The 15,184-nt window shown below is 38.9% G+C and overlaps 2 protein-coding genes across 2 annotated transcripts; both read right to left on the minus strand.

Annotated features, from left to right (window-relative positions):
• Positions 1 to 7,858: 7,858 nt before the first annotated feature.
• On the minus strand, positions 7,859 to 8,980 carry LOC122025086 (probable BOI-related E3 ubiquitin-protein ligase 3). Its single transcript, XM_042583847.1, has 2 exons — positions 8,609 to 8,980; positions 7,859 to 8,524 (listed from the first exon to the last, which is right to left on the minus strand). The coding sequence occupies exons 1-2, from the start codon at positions 8,945 to 8,947 to the stop codon at positions 8,000 to 8,002; spliced, it is 864 nt and encodes a 287-aa protein (XP_042439781.1). The 5' UTR covers positions 8,948 to 8,980; the 3' UTR covers positions 7,859 to 7,999.
• A 5,492-nt stretch (positions 8,981 to 14,472) lies between these two features.
• On the minus strand, positions 14,473 to 15,117 carry LOC122023324 (CASP-like protein 4A1). The gene has a single exon (XM_042581378.1). It carries the CDS (start codon positions 15,115 to 15,117, stop codon positions 14,473 to 14,475), a length of 645 nt encoding a protein of 214 aa, XP_042437312.1.
• Between the last annotated feature and the right edge of the window lie 67 nt (positions 15,118 to 15,184).

The following is a 15,184-nucleotide window of genomic DNA, read 5'->3' on the forward strand; positions in this document are numbered from 1 at the left end:
TTTGAAAAACTTTTAAAGCATCATTAAATTTAAATCTTGATGCTTTATCAGAAAATTAATTAAACATTTTATTTCAATATTTTGACTTCCAGACAGTGGTGAGTCACTAGGTGTTCTTGGTTATTGGAGCAACAACTACTTTCTTAGACAAAATCTCATAAAGAAATTTAATATTTAATTTTCTCGCTAAAAGCTCTAAATCTAATTAATAGTTCAAGTTCAAGTTAAACAGGACTTTGGAACCCAATATAGGTTCCAACTTACAGGATTAACTAAAATTTTCTTAGGGACATACCTTTTTGAGATATTCCGAATTTGTCCCTTGTGGTATCTAAAACACCAATTTAGACTATTAAATTTTCGAACATTTGTATTCGATAAGCATGCACGGGTTTTCAAGTTATTTATTTATATTTTTAAATTATAATTTTCTAATTTTAATTTGTCTAACTCTTCTAAAGGGCAAGATTTAGCTAGTATTACTTTAAAATTTTTAATTTCTTTTTCTAATTTACAGCAATCCTTAGTTAACAGTTTAATAAACTTAAATAGTTTATCGGGAGGAAGAGATCGTACCTGACTTACCTTATCGATCTCGTTGTCCGTGTCTCCCCCTGAACTGCTGCTATCTTCCGACGTAGCTCCCCCTTCATCGATGCTCTCGATGCTCATTTCGGAAGAGCTTGACTCGCAGTCGTCGTCTTAATGACTTGCCATTAGTGCAAGTCCAGAGAAAGCCTCGACTTCCGATTCGGACGACATATCGTCCCACGTCGCCTTTAAGACCTTACGTTTTTGGACAAGCTTCTTGTTAGAGTGTATACTAAAAGCCTAGCTTTTGGTATAAACATTTATCTAGAAATAAGAATCACATTGGTCAAATATCTACATTTATGATAAATGTAGTTGTTCAATTAATTTATATTGTAGATAACATGGTGTGTGGTGTCACACACAGAAGATGATGTTATTAGTACCTTATAAATTATAAACAGTAGCTCACGACCAGAATGGAAAGGAACAAACCATTAGAAGGTCGTAGTGTAATTAGGTATTAGTTTATCTTGACTATATAATTACACTAGTACACTCAGAGTGTATTGAGTAGGACCATTTGAGGTCGTTTCTTTTATACTGACTTTATAAAGAAACAAAGACCTCGGTTATTATGGAAGTGTGTGCTCTTAATCCTAATGTAATAACAAGCACATATATTTGATATTTATTTCTTTAATTTATCAATGGGTGAGATTTAGTTCGTTGAATCAATAAACCCGATAAGTTGGGAAATGGTATCACTTATAGTGTGTGTTGTTGATTATAGAAGGAAACTGTGTCCTAGAGATACTAGGTTGATAATGTCCTCAAGAGGAGCTCATAAAGATTGTCATGTTAAACCCTGCAGGTGGACTTAGTCCGACATGATAATAAGGTTGAGTGGTACTACTCTTGGACTTAGATATTAATTAAATGAGTTGTCAGTAACTCACTTAATTAGTGGACATTCGATATCTTAAACACAGGGAGACTAACACACTCATAATAGGAAGGAGCCCAAAAATGTAATTTGGGATTGGTGCGGTAGTTCAATGATAGTTCTCTAGTGGAATGAATTATCATTGATAAAATTAAGTTGTGTGTTCGGGGCGAACACGGGATGCTTAATTTTATCGGGAGACCAAAACCAATTCCTCCTCTCGGTTCCTATCGTAGCCTCTTATTTATAGAGTTCTATACCCACCTATACCCACCTTCTAAACCTACCCAATAGGGGTCGGCCAAGCTAGCTTGGGAACAAGCTAGGGCCGGCCTAGGTATAAAATTGGGTGGCCGGCCCTAGCTTGAACCCAAGCTAGTAGGGCCGGCCAAAATAAATTAAAAAAGAAATTTAATTTTAATTTTTATTATTATGTGGAAGATATATTTTAAAGAGAATTAAAATTAAAATATCTCTCTTGTAAAAGATCTACAAAAGATTAAAGAAAGAGATTAGATCTCTTTCCCTATTTGTAGATTGGAGAGATGTTTTATTTTTTTCTTTAAAAATTATTCACATGTTGATAAAATTAAAATTATAGAAATTTCCTTTTATCAACCATGAAGAGATTTAAAGAGAAATTTTATTTTTTTAAAAATTTCCGGAAACAAATTAGGAAGTTTTAATTGTTGATTAAAACTTGTCCTCTTTTATTTTCCAATAATGTGGCCGGCCACTTGAAATTAATTGGGGAAATTTTATTTTATTTCTCTTAATTAAATCATGTCAAGGAAATTAAGGAAAATTTATTGTAATTAAATTTCCTAATTTGCCTAGGCCAAGGAATATAAAAGAAGGGGTGAGGGTGCCTTCACAAGACACAACATCTATTATTCCTCTCCCTCTTTTGTTCCTTGGTGTGGCCGGCCAACCTCTCCCTCTCTTCCTCTTGTGGTGGCCGAACCCTACCCTTCTATTGGAGCTCTTGTGGTGGCCGGATACTACTCGGAGAAGAAGAAGAAGAAGGAGAGAAAGCTAGCATCTCTTGGAGCTTGGTTAGTATTTTGTTTTTCTTCCTTGGTGAAGCTTCCTCTTTGTTGGCCGAACCTAGCTAGGAGGAGAAGAAGGTGATTGGTGGTTTCTCGTCTTGGAGCTTGATCGTTGCCCACACAACGTCCGAGGTTAGAAGAGGAATACGGTAGAAGATCAAGAGGTTTTTCTACAAGGTATAACTAGTAAATTTTATTTCCGCATCATGATAGTTATTTATGGAAATAATACCAAATACAAGAGGCTTACGTTCTAGAATTTCGAATATGTTTTTTCGAAGTTGTGTTCTTTTGTTTCTTTCTTTTCCTTGTGATTTGATTGTTCTCTTTGGTTAACCTAAAGTTATTTTAGGAAATTAAATATTAGCTTTCTATTAAAGGTTTTGTCTAGTCGGTGGTGGTTGCTCCCATATCCAAGAAGGCCATGTGCCTCGCCACGTCAGTACTGGGAACCTTTTATGGAAATTAATATTTAATGGAATTAATAACTTAAGGAGACTTGGGTCGAACGTGTTAAGTTCCGCAGGAGATCCAAGTCAAAACCTAAAAGAACAAATAGATTAAGTTTTGGATCAAACGTGTTAAGTTCCGCAGGAGATCCAAAATTTAATTTAAAAGAACACATGGTAGCTAGGAAAAGGTTCAGATCTTTGTATAAAATTTTTGTACAGTGGAACCTATAGGCTTTCCGAGTAGCAACCAACACTTCTTACCTTTGTCCTTATCCTTATTCCTCAGCTTGGAGCAGTTGTCCCTGACGTGCCCTTCTTCGTTGCAGTGGTAGCAGCAGATCGCCCTTTTCTTTCTACCCTGCGGATAGTTAGTATTTTTAGATTTATAAAGTTTCTTGAAACGTCTTACCATCATAACCATTTCCTCGTCGTCGAGAGATGACTCTAATTCAGGTTCATCTCTCGATGCTTTGAAGGCAACGTTGTGTTTGGGCTCCTTCGTACCTGCACATCTTGATTCATGCACTTCAAATATCGAGAATAATTCTTCTAAAGTAATTTTTTCTAAATCTTTAGAAATATAAAAGGCATCTACTAGTGATGCTCATTTCGTATTTCTAGGAAAAGAATTTAGTGTGTACCTGAGTGAATCTCGATTACTTACTTTTTCTCCGAGATTCGACAGTTCGGTGATAAGCTCTTTGACTCTCAAGTGCAAATGTGCAGTTGTTTCGTCTTCTCAAAGTCGCAGGTTGATGAGCTGGTTGCGAAGTAGATCCCGTCTTGCGAGCTTGGCTTCGGACGCCCCTTCATGCAACTCAAGGAACTTCTCCCAAAGTTCCTTCGCGGAGTCGTAGTTGCCGATTCGGTTGACTTCTTGTGGCGGAAGAACACTCAGTAGATGGTACTCTGTTTTGTCGTTTGTCACGTAGTCGGCCTGCTCCTTTTTCGTCCATTGATATTTTTCTTTGTCTTCCAGTGCTACAAAACCAAATTCCATTATAAGAAGTAATTCAAAGTCGGTTTTGAAAAATACCTGCATTCGCCTTTTCCAGGTAGCGAATTCCCCTTCGAACTTCGGTGGATATATGTTCGGTCCGGCCATCGTCTTTGCTTCGATTGACGGTTAGTTCTCCTGAAGCGTCCTCGCTCTGATATTACTTGTTGGATCGCGTTGGCCGCCGCGATCCAACACATTTTGAACCTGATCTAAAAGCATATTACGTCAAATTGGGTCCCCTCGGATGAATTTAGTGGCTAGCGTCTGAGGTGTTGCCACCATGAGGTATGGAGTTCGAATCTGGGTAAAGCCGAAGTAAATACCTCCATTATGTGCTAGTCACTATTCCAAAGGCTAGTAACCGCCCGTGATTTACCTTCTCCGTATTAATTTTACAATGAATTGATGAGATACTGAGGATTAACATATTCATTTTTTACTATCGATCTATCATATTAAGCAAAATTGGTCCTGGGAGACTAATCCACTATTTATTCTACTTCAATGGCGAGCGAAATACTCGGGCTCGAAAAAAGGATCAGTTTTAGGGGCAATAACGTGAATTAAGGAAGAGGAAAAGGAAAAGGAAAAGGAAAAGATTCGTACTATCCAGGAAGCTTTAAACAGGAATTTGAATCCGATCAAAATCTAGATGACATACGGATAACAAAAGGGCATTTTTCTTTCCAGGAAACTTTAAACAGAAATTCGAATCCGATCAAAATCTAGATGACATACGGATAACAAAAGGGCATTTTAATTTCCAGGAAACTTTAAACAGTAATTCGAATCAGATCAAATCTAGATGGCATATAGATAACAAAAAGGCATTTTTCTTTCCTATTAGGAAGCAGGAACTTGGTCTCCCTTAGGAATGAACAAACCAATTATCTAAACTCCTAGCCATCATTCCATCCTAAGATTGCAACAAACCAACAAAAGCAGCAGTCAGCAAACACCAATAAGCCAAAGCACGGAAACCAACAATAGAAAATGGCCGCAGAGATCCAAGGTATATATTAATTTGAGAGCAATTAGGACCAAATTTATCCTTGGATCTCTGCGGCCATTTTCTATTGTTCGTTTCTGTGCTTTGGCTTATTGGTGTCTCAGTGAATTCGGTTGCCCAGATTCACTAAGAGTCCTCCAATATCGTCTATCGAACGATCGTACAAAATAAAATCATGCACGATCGTTTCGTGGGTGATGCACGGGTGAGTCTCAGTGAATCCGGATGCTCGGATCACTCTCCATCTGCCACTTGAGGTGTCCGGGACTTATTTAGACATCCGGATTTATTGAGAGTCATCCAATGTCGTCCATACTCTATAGGATGAAATAAATCTTAGAACATCTATGGAGGAAATAATGGAAGCATAATATATCAATTAATATTAGTCTCTATTAAAATTTAAATTATAATCCTCTTATTTGATTTTGTAAGTGTTTTATTATGGTAAGTATAAATATCACTTTTTCTTTTTTATAATTAAGCTATCCAACTTTTTAACTGGTTAAACAAAAAAGTAATTGGTAAACTCTATAAAATTTTTTTAACAACTATTAGGATAAATTTAAGAAGCATAGATAAATCCTGATAGTTGCCTTGCATCACAAATAATTTATACTTCGTGGACATGACATGCTTTGCTATAGACTCAAACCCTTTTTTCATGGGAGTTAGCACCGTGCTCCGAAGTAAATAATAATAATAATAATCCTCTATAATTTAGATATTGAGTTTTTACGATGTAATTAATCTGGAAGTCGATGCCAAAAAAAATCTCCCACCAAATCGGAAAGTATTGATAAATTCTAATGGACGGTCTAATAGGCTAATATCATAATTTTTTAAAATTCTCTAAATATAATATACCTCCGATGAGATTTAATTTGAATCTATGACGTTTGATTTTCTCGTAGGAATCGAAATCGGAATTGAAATCGGAATGAGTATCATAGTATTGTGGAATGAGAATGAGTATGAGCTTGGGTATCATTTTTAAAAATAATGTTTGGTTAATTGAATATTTTCAATTAGAATGAACCAAAATTTCTTTTTTACCCTTAGAGGAAAATAAGAGAAAAAATTAGATAGGAGAGAAAGTTGAACGTGAGATAAACATATGATGAGAGAGAGATAATGATGAGAGAGAAAGTGTGATGAGAAAAATGAAGAGAGAGAAAGTGTGATGAGAGATAATGATGAGAGAGAGCGTGATAGAAGAGATTGAGAAGAGAAAAAATATGATGAGAGAGAAAGAGTGATGAGAAAAAAATAAAGAAAGAGAAAGTTAATGAGAGAACATGAGAGATTGAGAAGAGAAAAAATATGATGAGAAAATGTGATGAGAGAGAATGTGTGATGGGAAAAAATAAAGAGAGGAAAAGTGTGATAAGAGATGTTGGGGTTCAATCAAAGTCCCACATTGGAAAGATTTGGTAAAGATCATGGGGTTAAAAGGATGCAAGATATCTCCATTGGCATGAGACCTTTTGGGTAGAGCCCAAGATCAAAGTCATGAGGGCCTAGGCCCAAAGTGGATAATATCATGTCATTGTGGAGATATGTAGACATCCTTTGACACAACAATTGGTATCAGAGTCATGGTCCAGACCAGATACCAAGTGGGACGACCTTGAACGAAGTTGAGGGTGGACCCGGAGTAGGTCGGGGTGACCCGATGTTCGTGCGAGGCCTGGAGCAGCTCAGGGTGATCAGATACTTGTGCGGAAGCAAGTAGATCAGGGTGACCAGATGCTCGTAAGGAGGCCCGAAGCATGTCAGGGTGGTCGGATGCTCGCAGGTAGGCCTGAAGTAGGTCAAGGTGACCAGGTCAGGGTGGTCCTTCGTTTGAGGGGAGGATTGTTGGGGTTCAATTAAAGTCTCACACATTGGAAAGATTTGGTAAAGATCATGAGATTAAAAAGATATCTCTATTGGATTTTATTTCAAAATTTTAATTCTATTCCCATCAACCAAATACAAGATTTGAGAATGAATCCATTCTCTCATTTCCAAAGTCCTAAATCAAACACCACCTAAAAGTCGCACCATAGCCTAGGATAATAATGCTAAATTGAGTCTTATTATTAAGAATATTTTAATAATATCATTTCTATATATTAATTTCATGTATATATTATAATTTAATTTTAATCGTTCAGAGTCTTGCTAGATAGATTTAGTGTTGATTAAATTTGTTTCACCTTTGTAAAGCTTGCGTCAAGAATAATATAAGACGTGAAATTTTGATAAAGTTAATCGTGGTGTTTTAATTAAAGCTTCTTTAAAATGTTAGAATTTTAGTCAATACTATTTCAAAACGGTGCAATTTTAATTAAAATGATTAAGGTGAAACTTAAAAGAATATTATAAATATTAAATATAGACAAGTTCCGTTTTATTTTTTTATGATATGAACAATTGAGACGTGAAATATCTGACATATATGTGATGCAAAAAGCTGATCGTTCAGGTTATTATCTCGTCCGTTGCTGAGTTATTTAATGAAAGAAAAATTATAATGTTGATTTATAGTTGATCCTTAAATAATTAAGGAATATAAGAAATTTTATCATGAGAATATATGTCCTTTGAAATTTGATCCCATTGTCCGTCACAAACTCACAATTATAGTAAAAGATGATCATTACACAACTTAAACGTCTTTATAGTTCCTGTTATGTAAAGAGAAATAAATTATGAGATCAATTTATAATTTTGATAGATTCTTTTTTTCAAAAAATATTATTTATCTATAAAAAATTAATTTCTATTTTACTATAATAAATTTATCATCTTCTAATTAAATTTTAATTAGGATATTTGAAAAAGGAGGTAACACAACTCCTTAATAAAATACATCGAACTGTTTTCGTGAAATTTTAATTCTATGGATCGATATTTGATCGAAATTGAAGAGAAAGTACCTTTTAACAAAAATGGGAAGAAAAAAAAACAAAATTTGATGAGTTCGATCGAAGGCCGTGCATGTCGATCGCCGGCGAAGTAAGCTGATCAGCACGTGAAGACCTGGAAGCCGTCAGTCTTGACGGCGCCGCAGACGGGGCACTCGCCGGCGGCAGGCTCGCAGTCCTCGCAGAGGCACAGGTGCTTGCAGGGCAGCAGCACAGCGCGCGCCTCCCGGCGGCCGCACGCCGTGCACCACCCGCTCCGCCGCGGGAGACGAGTCAGACGACCACAACGCCCCATCTCCTCAGTCGCGAAGCGGCACGACGAATCGGCGGAGGCCGCCTCGCTATCACCGTATCCCTCGCCGTCTCTTGTCCGCAGCGTCCGCTCCAAGCTCGCCCTGAGCACGCCGACGGCCGCCTCGTGGTGCCTGGCCGCAGCCACCCACATCTGGCCCTCCGCGCTCAGCTGCCGCACCTTCTCCTCCAGCGCCGCGCTCCTCAGCCTCGCCGCCTCCAGCTCCGCCTCCTTCCCCCTCAACCGCCGCGCCGCCTCCCCCTCCGCCGCCGCCAGAAGCCCCCGGCAATGCCTCTTCCACACCTCCCGCACCTCATCCCGCAGCCGCTCCACCTACAAATCCAAAAAAAAACACACACACACAAATAAATCTAAAAAACAAAAAATCCAACAACAAAGAATCCATCATGCACCCACATAAAATCCAACAACGCGGTCAATCTCCGAACCCCGCCTGCGAGGAACCGCCATCATTCTCCCGCTACCGGAGACAGCAGCCCCCGGCGGCCGCTTCCTCTCAAAGTCGCTCGACGCCCCTCCTCGTCGCTGTTGCAGACCAACGATCTGGCGCTGCAGCAGCTGCAGCTCCTCGTCCACGGCAGCGTGTCCATCCGCAATTAGAGTGCTCCTAAACGCGCGAATCTCTCCCAACCTTTCGACCGCCATTAAACCTCTCGATCGCAGCTCTGTTCTTGCGCGATTAATGGCGGAAGACAGAGGATATGGAGCACGCGGACCCTGTTGCCATATATACATAGAGATCTGGCATGTCCGTGGCTGTGGACCGAGCTCGATTCACCCGCATGGCCTCAGACGCATCTCGTGAGGATAAAAAGGTGGGAAATGGGTAGAAACCTCTGCGTTGATTGCGATCGGTAAGTTGATTCTACACGACAATTTTGGAAAGGGAGCTTGAGTGGCGACAGTCATGCCGACGAGCAGGCCATGTAGCTTTCAGGCAACCATGTGAATAATTAAGAACGATGATGCTCGTTGTTTTTCCTTTTTTTTTAAAAAAAAAAAATTTAATTTTTTATTTTGGAACAAATAACCATGTGAAAGAAGAGAAAAGATCCGTTTATCGTACATTCGACGAGGGAACAAATAACCAGAAAAAAAAATGATTTATCTAAGCCATATGAATTTATTTTTGAGGTATACTCAAAAAGTCTGGTACCAACAAAAATACTTCTTATCTTATAATCTTATATATGGACTCTGATGGTAATCCTAACACAATGGTCTACCCCTAACTCATAGAAGCATCAATATAAAATTTGTCCTCAGGTCATAGTACAATTGAGGTCGCATGGTTTTATGATCGAAAGGTCCAGTATTCGATCTTCGGAGTATCGTTATCTGGGGTTAACATCCCGATCATACATTTTCAGCTGTGTATTTATATTTATCTCCCTCCGTATACGTGGGTCCGGCTCTAAGGGTCGTCGATGTGACGATTCCACATTTATTTTTCAAGAGTTTTTTTTTATTTTTTTATCCCCAAGATGTAATGCAGATGGTGAACACATAATATTTTTGACATAATGATGGAGTCGATTCTTCAGAATTGACAACCTAAAATTTACTCCACTATAAATCTATAGTATTTATATATATATCCCTTCGTATCCAAATAACGGATTTACTTTTTAAAAATTCCTCTTTTTATCATTCATCAATGTCAGTGAGCCATCACTACTGCAAATTGTGCGGATTACTTTTAAATATACCGATTTGAGTACGAATCAAGCTTGATTTAAACTGACTCAATCCTAACGATAAGCTCACCGACACTGTAATTATATTTTATGCGGGACTCAAGTTTGTGTGGTTCATCTTTAACACAATCAAACCGAATCCAAATTGACTCGGACTCAAACCGAGATCATCTCCAACACACTTATTGTCGCTAATAACTCACAAATATCTTTATATTTATTATGTTTGTCTTTTGCCCAATTTTTGTTTTAGAATATTATAATAGAAATTTTAGGACTATTACAATTCATGATAATGATGATATAATTTTTTTTTTCAAAAAAGACACTAATTGAAATGATAGAAAGTGCAATGTCCAAGTTTAACAATCAAAATCTCTAACCCCCACGAAAAATAATGGTTAGATCGTTCAATAACAGATCAGATATATGAAATGTTGAAGTTCAATCAAAGTCCTACATTAGAAAAATTTAATAAAGATCATAGGATTAAAAGGATACAAGATATCTTTATTGGCATAAGATCTTTTGGGTAGAGCCCAAGAGCAAAGCCATAAGGACTTAAGCCCAAAGTGGACAATATCATATCATTGTAGAGATATGTAGACATCCTTTGGGCTCAACAAATGGTATCAGAGTCATGGTACGAACCAGATGCTATGTGGGGCGGCCTTGAACGAAGTTGAGGGTGGGCCCGGAGATATCTCCATTGGCATGAGGCCTTTTGGGTAGAGCCCAAGAGTAAAGTCATGAGGACCTAGGCCCAAAATGGATAATATCATATCATTATAGATATATGTGAATATCCTTTGATATAACATGAAGTTTGAGATTAGTTATGATATACTTATGGAATATTTTTTTTCTTAATGAATATCGGATCTGAGAACGCTGACTTTTAAAATGACCTACACGTATACTTTTCCTATTACCATAAAGAGTGTTAGTATGGAAACAATCCATTAAAGAATATGTAACAATCCCTTGATGAATAGGAGAACGTGATGGGTATCCTAAAATTTGTTAGAGATAGTGGTGGTGCAATATCTTCACAGGTAGAATAATGGTATAACACTGTTTTGGTGATGTCAAGGTTAGAATTAGACTCTATCTTTTTAAGATGAATTTATCCTGCACATGATACTCATTGAACACGACAATCTTCTTCCTAAATACAATGACTTTATCTTGTGATAACACTACAAATCGCAAGACATCTAAACAAAGTATAAAATGCAATGTTTGCTTTGTTTTGAAATGGAATGAATGAAATGAGAATATGAGGGACATTATTTATACCAAATAAAAAGGTAAAAGAATTGGTTGAATTAGATCTCATCCATCCAACTTGAATTGGATGATCTAAATCGCATCGCTTCTCAAGAAACATAATGTCTCTTCATTTGGATGTCTTCCATTTGAAATCAATGATAAAGATGAGTCATCTGAAGTGGCACTTATGCCTTCTCATTTGGATGAATCTGATTTGTCTATCTTAATTCGACGATTCAAATTAAGTCATGTCACCAATTCATGTAAATTCTCATTCACACACTAATTAGTTCAAAACTAATTTTCCAACAAAATCAGGACATAGAGTTCAAATGAATCGATCGTTAATGTTGATATTGGTGATACGTATGTTTTACCTATTCAAATTTAGTATATTTCAACCGAGTCATATCGAATAGGTATAGATTCAAACTAGGAATATATCAACCCGCGTAATCAATATAAATTCAAACGACGAGAACAAGAATGCTTCCATCCTTAATGGGGTAATCTCATTGTCAGACTGATGTTTATTAATTTGTCAAAATATAATAAAGGTAACTATGCTCACGTCCTTTACAGTTCATCCTTAGATCATATGAAATGAGGTAAATTACGAGGTTAACTTATAATCGATCATCAAATGCTAAATAATAGAAGAAATTTTCCACTAAAAATATGCTTCCGTTGATAATTAATCTCTATTTTATTTTAATAAATTTATCATCCTTAACTTGACACTCCATGGACAGATTTATTAATTTGTCAGAGATGAAGGCACAAAGTAAGCAAATAGATGCAATGGCACAATAGCGCGATGGTACGACCTTTAATTGGAAAAGTAGTCGAGCCACACATTAGTTAGATTTTGGTTTCACTTGTATAGCTACCCACCCAATTATGGAGAGTCATATGTATCGATCCATTATAGTAATTAGTAAGTTCGATTAGGAAACAACTCCTTCCTCGCTAGTATGTTTAAGATTGAATATATAGGTAAGTCGACCGATTTGGTCAATAAAAGTTTGCTTTACTTGTAGCTATCCACCTAATTAGGGTCATTGGGCATTGATTCATTGATTAGTAAATTTGATTAGGGAATAACTCCTCTAATTAGTGTTTTCAAAATTTAATAGATTTCGGCCGGCTACCAGAGATAGTCAATAAGGATAACTGAAATTATTATTTTTTAAAATCCAATAAATTTCGTCAGCCAAAGTTTGACTTTACTTGTAGCTTAGGGCCATCAGGCATTGAACCATTGATTGATATGTTTGATTAGGCCGGAGCTTCTTCCCAAAGGTTGGATTTACTTGCAGTTACCTACCTAATTAGGGGCATTAGACATCGATTAGTAATTTTGATTAGGTAACAACTCCTTCCTGACCATGTTGATTCAAAGGAGGGAGGCTTAGGTGCTAAACTTCCTCCGAGAACACGAATAAACCTACATAGATTAACACATAATAGCGGATATAAAATATCTCGTTAGATGTCCGACCTTCTCATATAAAAAGGTGCGACACTTGAGCAAATCCTTCCAGTAATTTATCCCTTTCTAAAGAGTATGAGATTACTCTGGAGGAGCCACTAAGGTGACGATTTCATTTTTTTTTTTACTCCAATAATAGAGGGAGTTTGTAGGAGGGTTGGCCACCTTTTATGGTCAAGTTCGATATGACTCAACCCCTATAGGGTTATACATGGCAACACCAAATGGATTGAGACAGGATTTGGATGGCCTTTTTGGGCGACACTGATAAGACATGGCCTCGCATGAGCTCCATATCTTGAACAGAAATCAATCATCAACTAAAAAATATTATTGATCATATCTGGAAGTTGAAGATGACGAGCTAGACAGGTGACTGCAATGTTGATTGGACGAAGATCTTTTGATTGAATCGAGGACTATGGGCTAGTGTGCTAAGCTCCCTGCATACATTTAAATGAGCCAACAAAACTTCAGCGTCAAAAATCAAGAAAGGGGTCCTTGATGAAAGCCCTCCAACGCTCAAGTCAGTGTATTGCCTGAATGGAAAGAAGAACAGTAAATGGGTAGCAGGATGCACGTGTAGTAAGACGTATAAAGTATGCCTACCTTGTCATCGGAGAGGACCCCCTTTATATGCCACCTCTATAACCTCCGCAATTATGAGATGACAGAGAATGTCATATGTCAGAAGTTGTTGAGCAACATAATATGTACATCTTGGAAAGTGTATAGCCATGGTCCGAGAAATCTTCTGTTATCCATGTGCACCCTTTTTGAAACTAAAGTCATCAATGAGGCGGTTGAAGGAATATGCTATTACAAGGTGCCGACTGAAGGAAAGCATAATCATCTTCGAGGAAAGTTTCATTAAAGGCTTGTGTCATCATAAAAGAATATTCTCTAACAAACGACTATTATTCTCTGACAAGTTGTTAAGATTCTCTAACAGTATTGACCCTTGGATATGTCCTGGCGGGAAGTTTGGCCGACCAACCACTTAATCTGACGGTAGATCAATGTATAATGGCGTCACTACTTTATGCAAGAACGCTTTGTTTTTAAGGTCGCTCGAGTATATATTGTGTGGTGCTAGAGACTTGAGTGAAATAGTATGGATGCTTCTATGATCGTCTTGCCATATACAAAGATGCTTGCTTCTGGAGAGTGGGCAACTGAGCCTCCAAAAGATCCTGACCAGTTCTTTAGGCAGGTCATCCTTACATATAGAGACGAGTCTCTGGTCACTTGAAGTAATATTTTGAGTCATATAAATCCGGTCGGGTTTCTTTTGAAAGCTACCCAGCCTGCTTTATGGGACTAAGGGTACCGAGGCTTGTAATTAGTCACCCTTTTAACCCGATCGATTGTACATAGGAGTGTGGGAGAATGAATAGGAAGATCCATATATTCGTTCGACCGTATATGCAGTTACATTTCGAGTAAAAGGCTGGATGATTGGGACCTGACCAAATATGTTCCCGATCCTCCTTTAGACTAACTGTCTCCTCTTTGTCCTGGTGAGTTGTCAAATGCGCAAGGTGTTTCAGTGCCTTTGTCCCTCATACATACCGATCATTGGGCCGGTCGTCCTTAAATTGAGGGGCCTAAGTGTTGGGTGAAAGGCTAGGCCCGGTTCAAAAGTGAACTTGAGCTCCGCATTTAGCACCCCCATATCAATTATCATTAAAGAACTTGTAAATGTAAATGTAAATGTAAATGCAAATGCAGCTGAAATTAAAATTGAAGGCATGCTATAATATCCTTAATACTAGATCATGTAAAGCTTTTCAGATTGTTCAGGGCAGAGATGGATGGTGAGGCTTATGCGTGGAGGTGGCGCCGCTGCCGCGGGTCTTGGATGGGCGGCGGCAATGGATGGAGAGGGTGACGTGCACCCCTGGGCTGCCGGCGCTGCAGGAGCCGCCGAGGAGCAGCGAATTGTTGACGCTCTGCACGTTGCTGTTCACCAGCGTCGCCATGGCCTTCTCCTGATGAACTTCCTTGCTCTGCTGATCGTCGTCGAGCTTTGTGGCCCGGCGAAGGCCGTAGGAGGGGGAGGGTGGCCCCAGCAAGTCCATGGCCGCTCCCACGTTGTTCCCTGCGAGGATGATCGCCCTCGTCCTGCTCTCGCTCTCTTCCTTCTTCTCCGCCACCGTTGCCTTTTGGAGCTTGTCGCCGGTTGCTTGTGCAGGTTTTGGCTCGGGCGCCGGAGTGAGTTTGGGCGACGCCGGTGGCGTCGGGGAAGAAGTCGTGTTGACCTCCAGCGACGGGGGAGGAGTTGGGATGCCGTTCGTCGTCGCCGCGGGAGGCGGCGGAAGATATGGTTGCGGTTGCGGAGACAGCGAGCGACGGCGATTGCGCTCCGCCGTCTCCGCCGTCTTGGGGGATGGCGATTGGAGGCGCGTTGGAGCTGCATCTATCTCCGTCTTCACCGCCTCCATCGGTGTCGGGGTCGATGACGAGGGAGAACGCCTCGTCGGCGATGGTGAACGGGGGCGAATCGATGCC

The sequence above is a fragment of the Zingiber officinale genome, chromosome 9B (assembly GCF_018446385.1).
Source record: "Zingiber officinale cultivar Zhangliang chromosome 9B, Zo_v1.1, whole genome shotgun sequence".
In the NCBI taxonomy this organism is placed as follows: domain Eukaryota; kingdom Viridiplantae; phylum Streptophyta; class Magnoliopsida; order Zingiberales; family Zingiberaceae; genus Zingiber; species Zingiber officinale.

Bases quoted from the DNA above. Each gene is read 5' to 3' on its own strand.
- LOC122025086 (XM_042583847.1), bottom strand. From the start codon at position 8,947: ATGTATATATGGCAACAGGGTCCGCGTGCTCCATATCCTCTGTCTTCC. The intron at 8,525-8,608 runs GTGGGTGCATGA...TTGGATTTGTAG, and splicing joins ACCGCGTTGTTGGATTTTAT to GTGGAGCGGCTGCGGGATGA.
- LOC122023324 (XM_042581378.1), bottom strand. From the start codon at position 15,117: ATGGAGGCGGTGAAGACGGAGATAGATGCAGCTCCAACGCGCCTCCAA.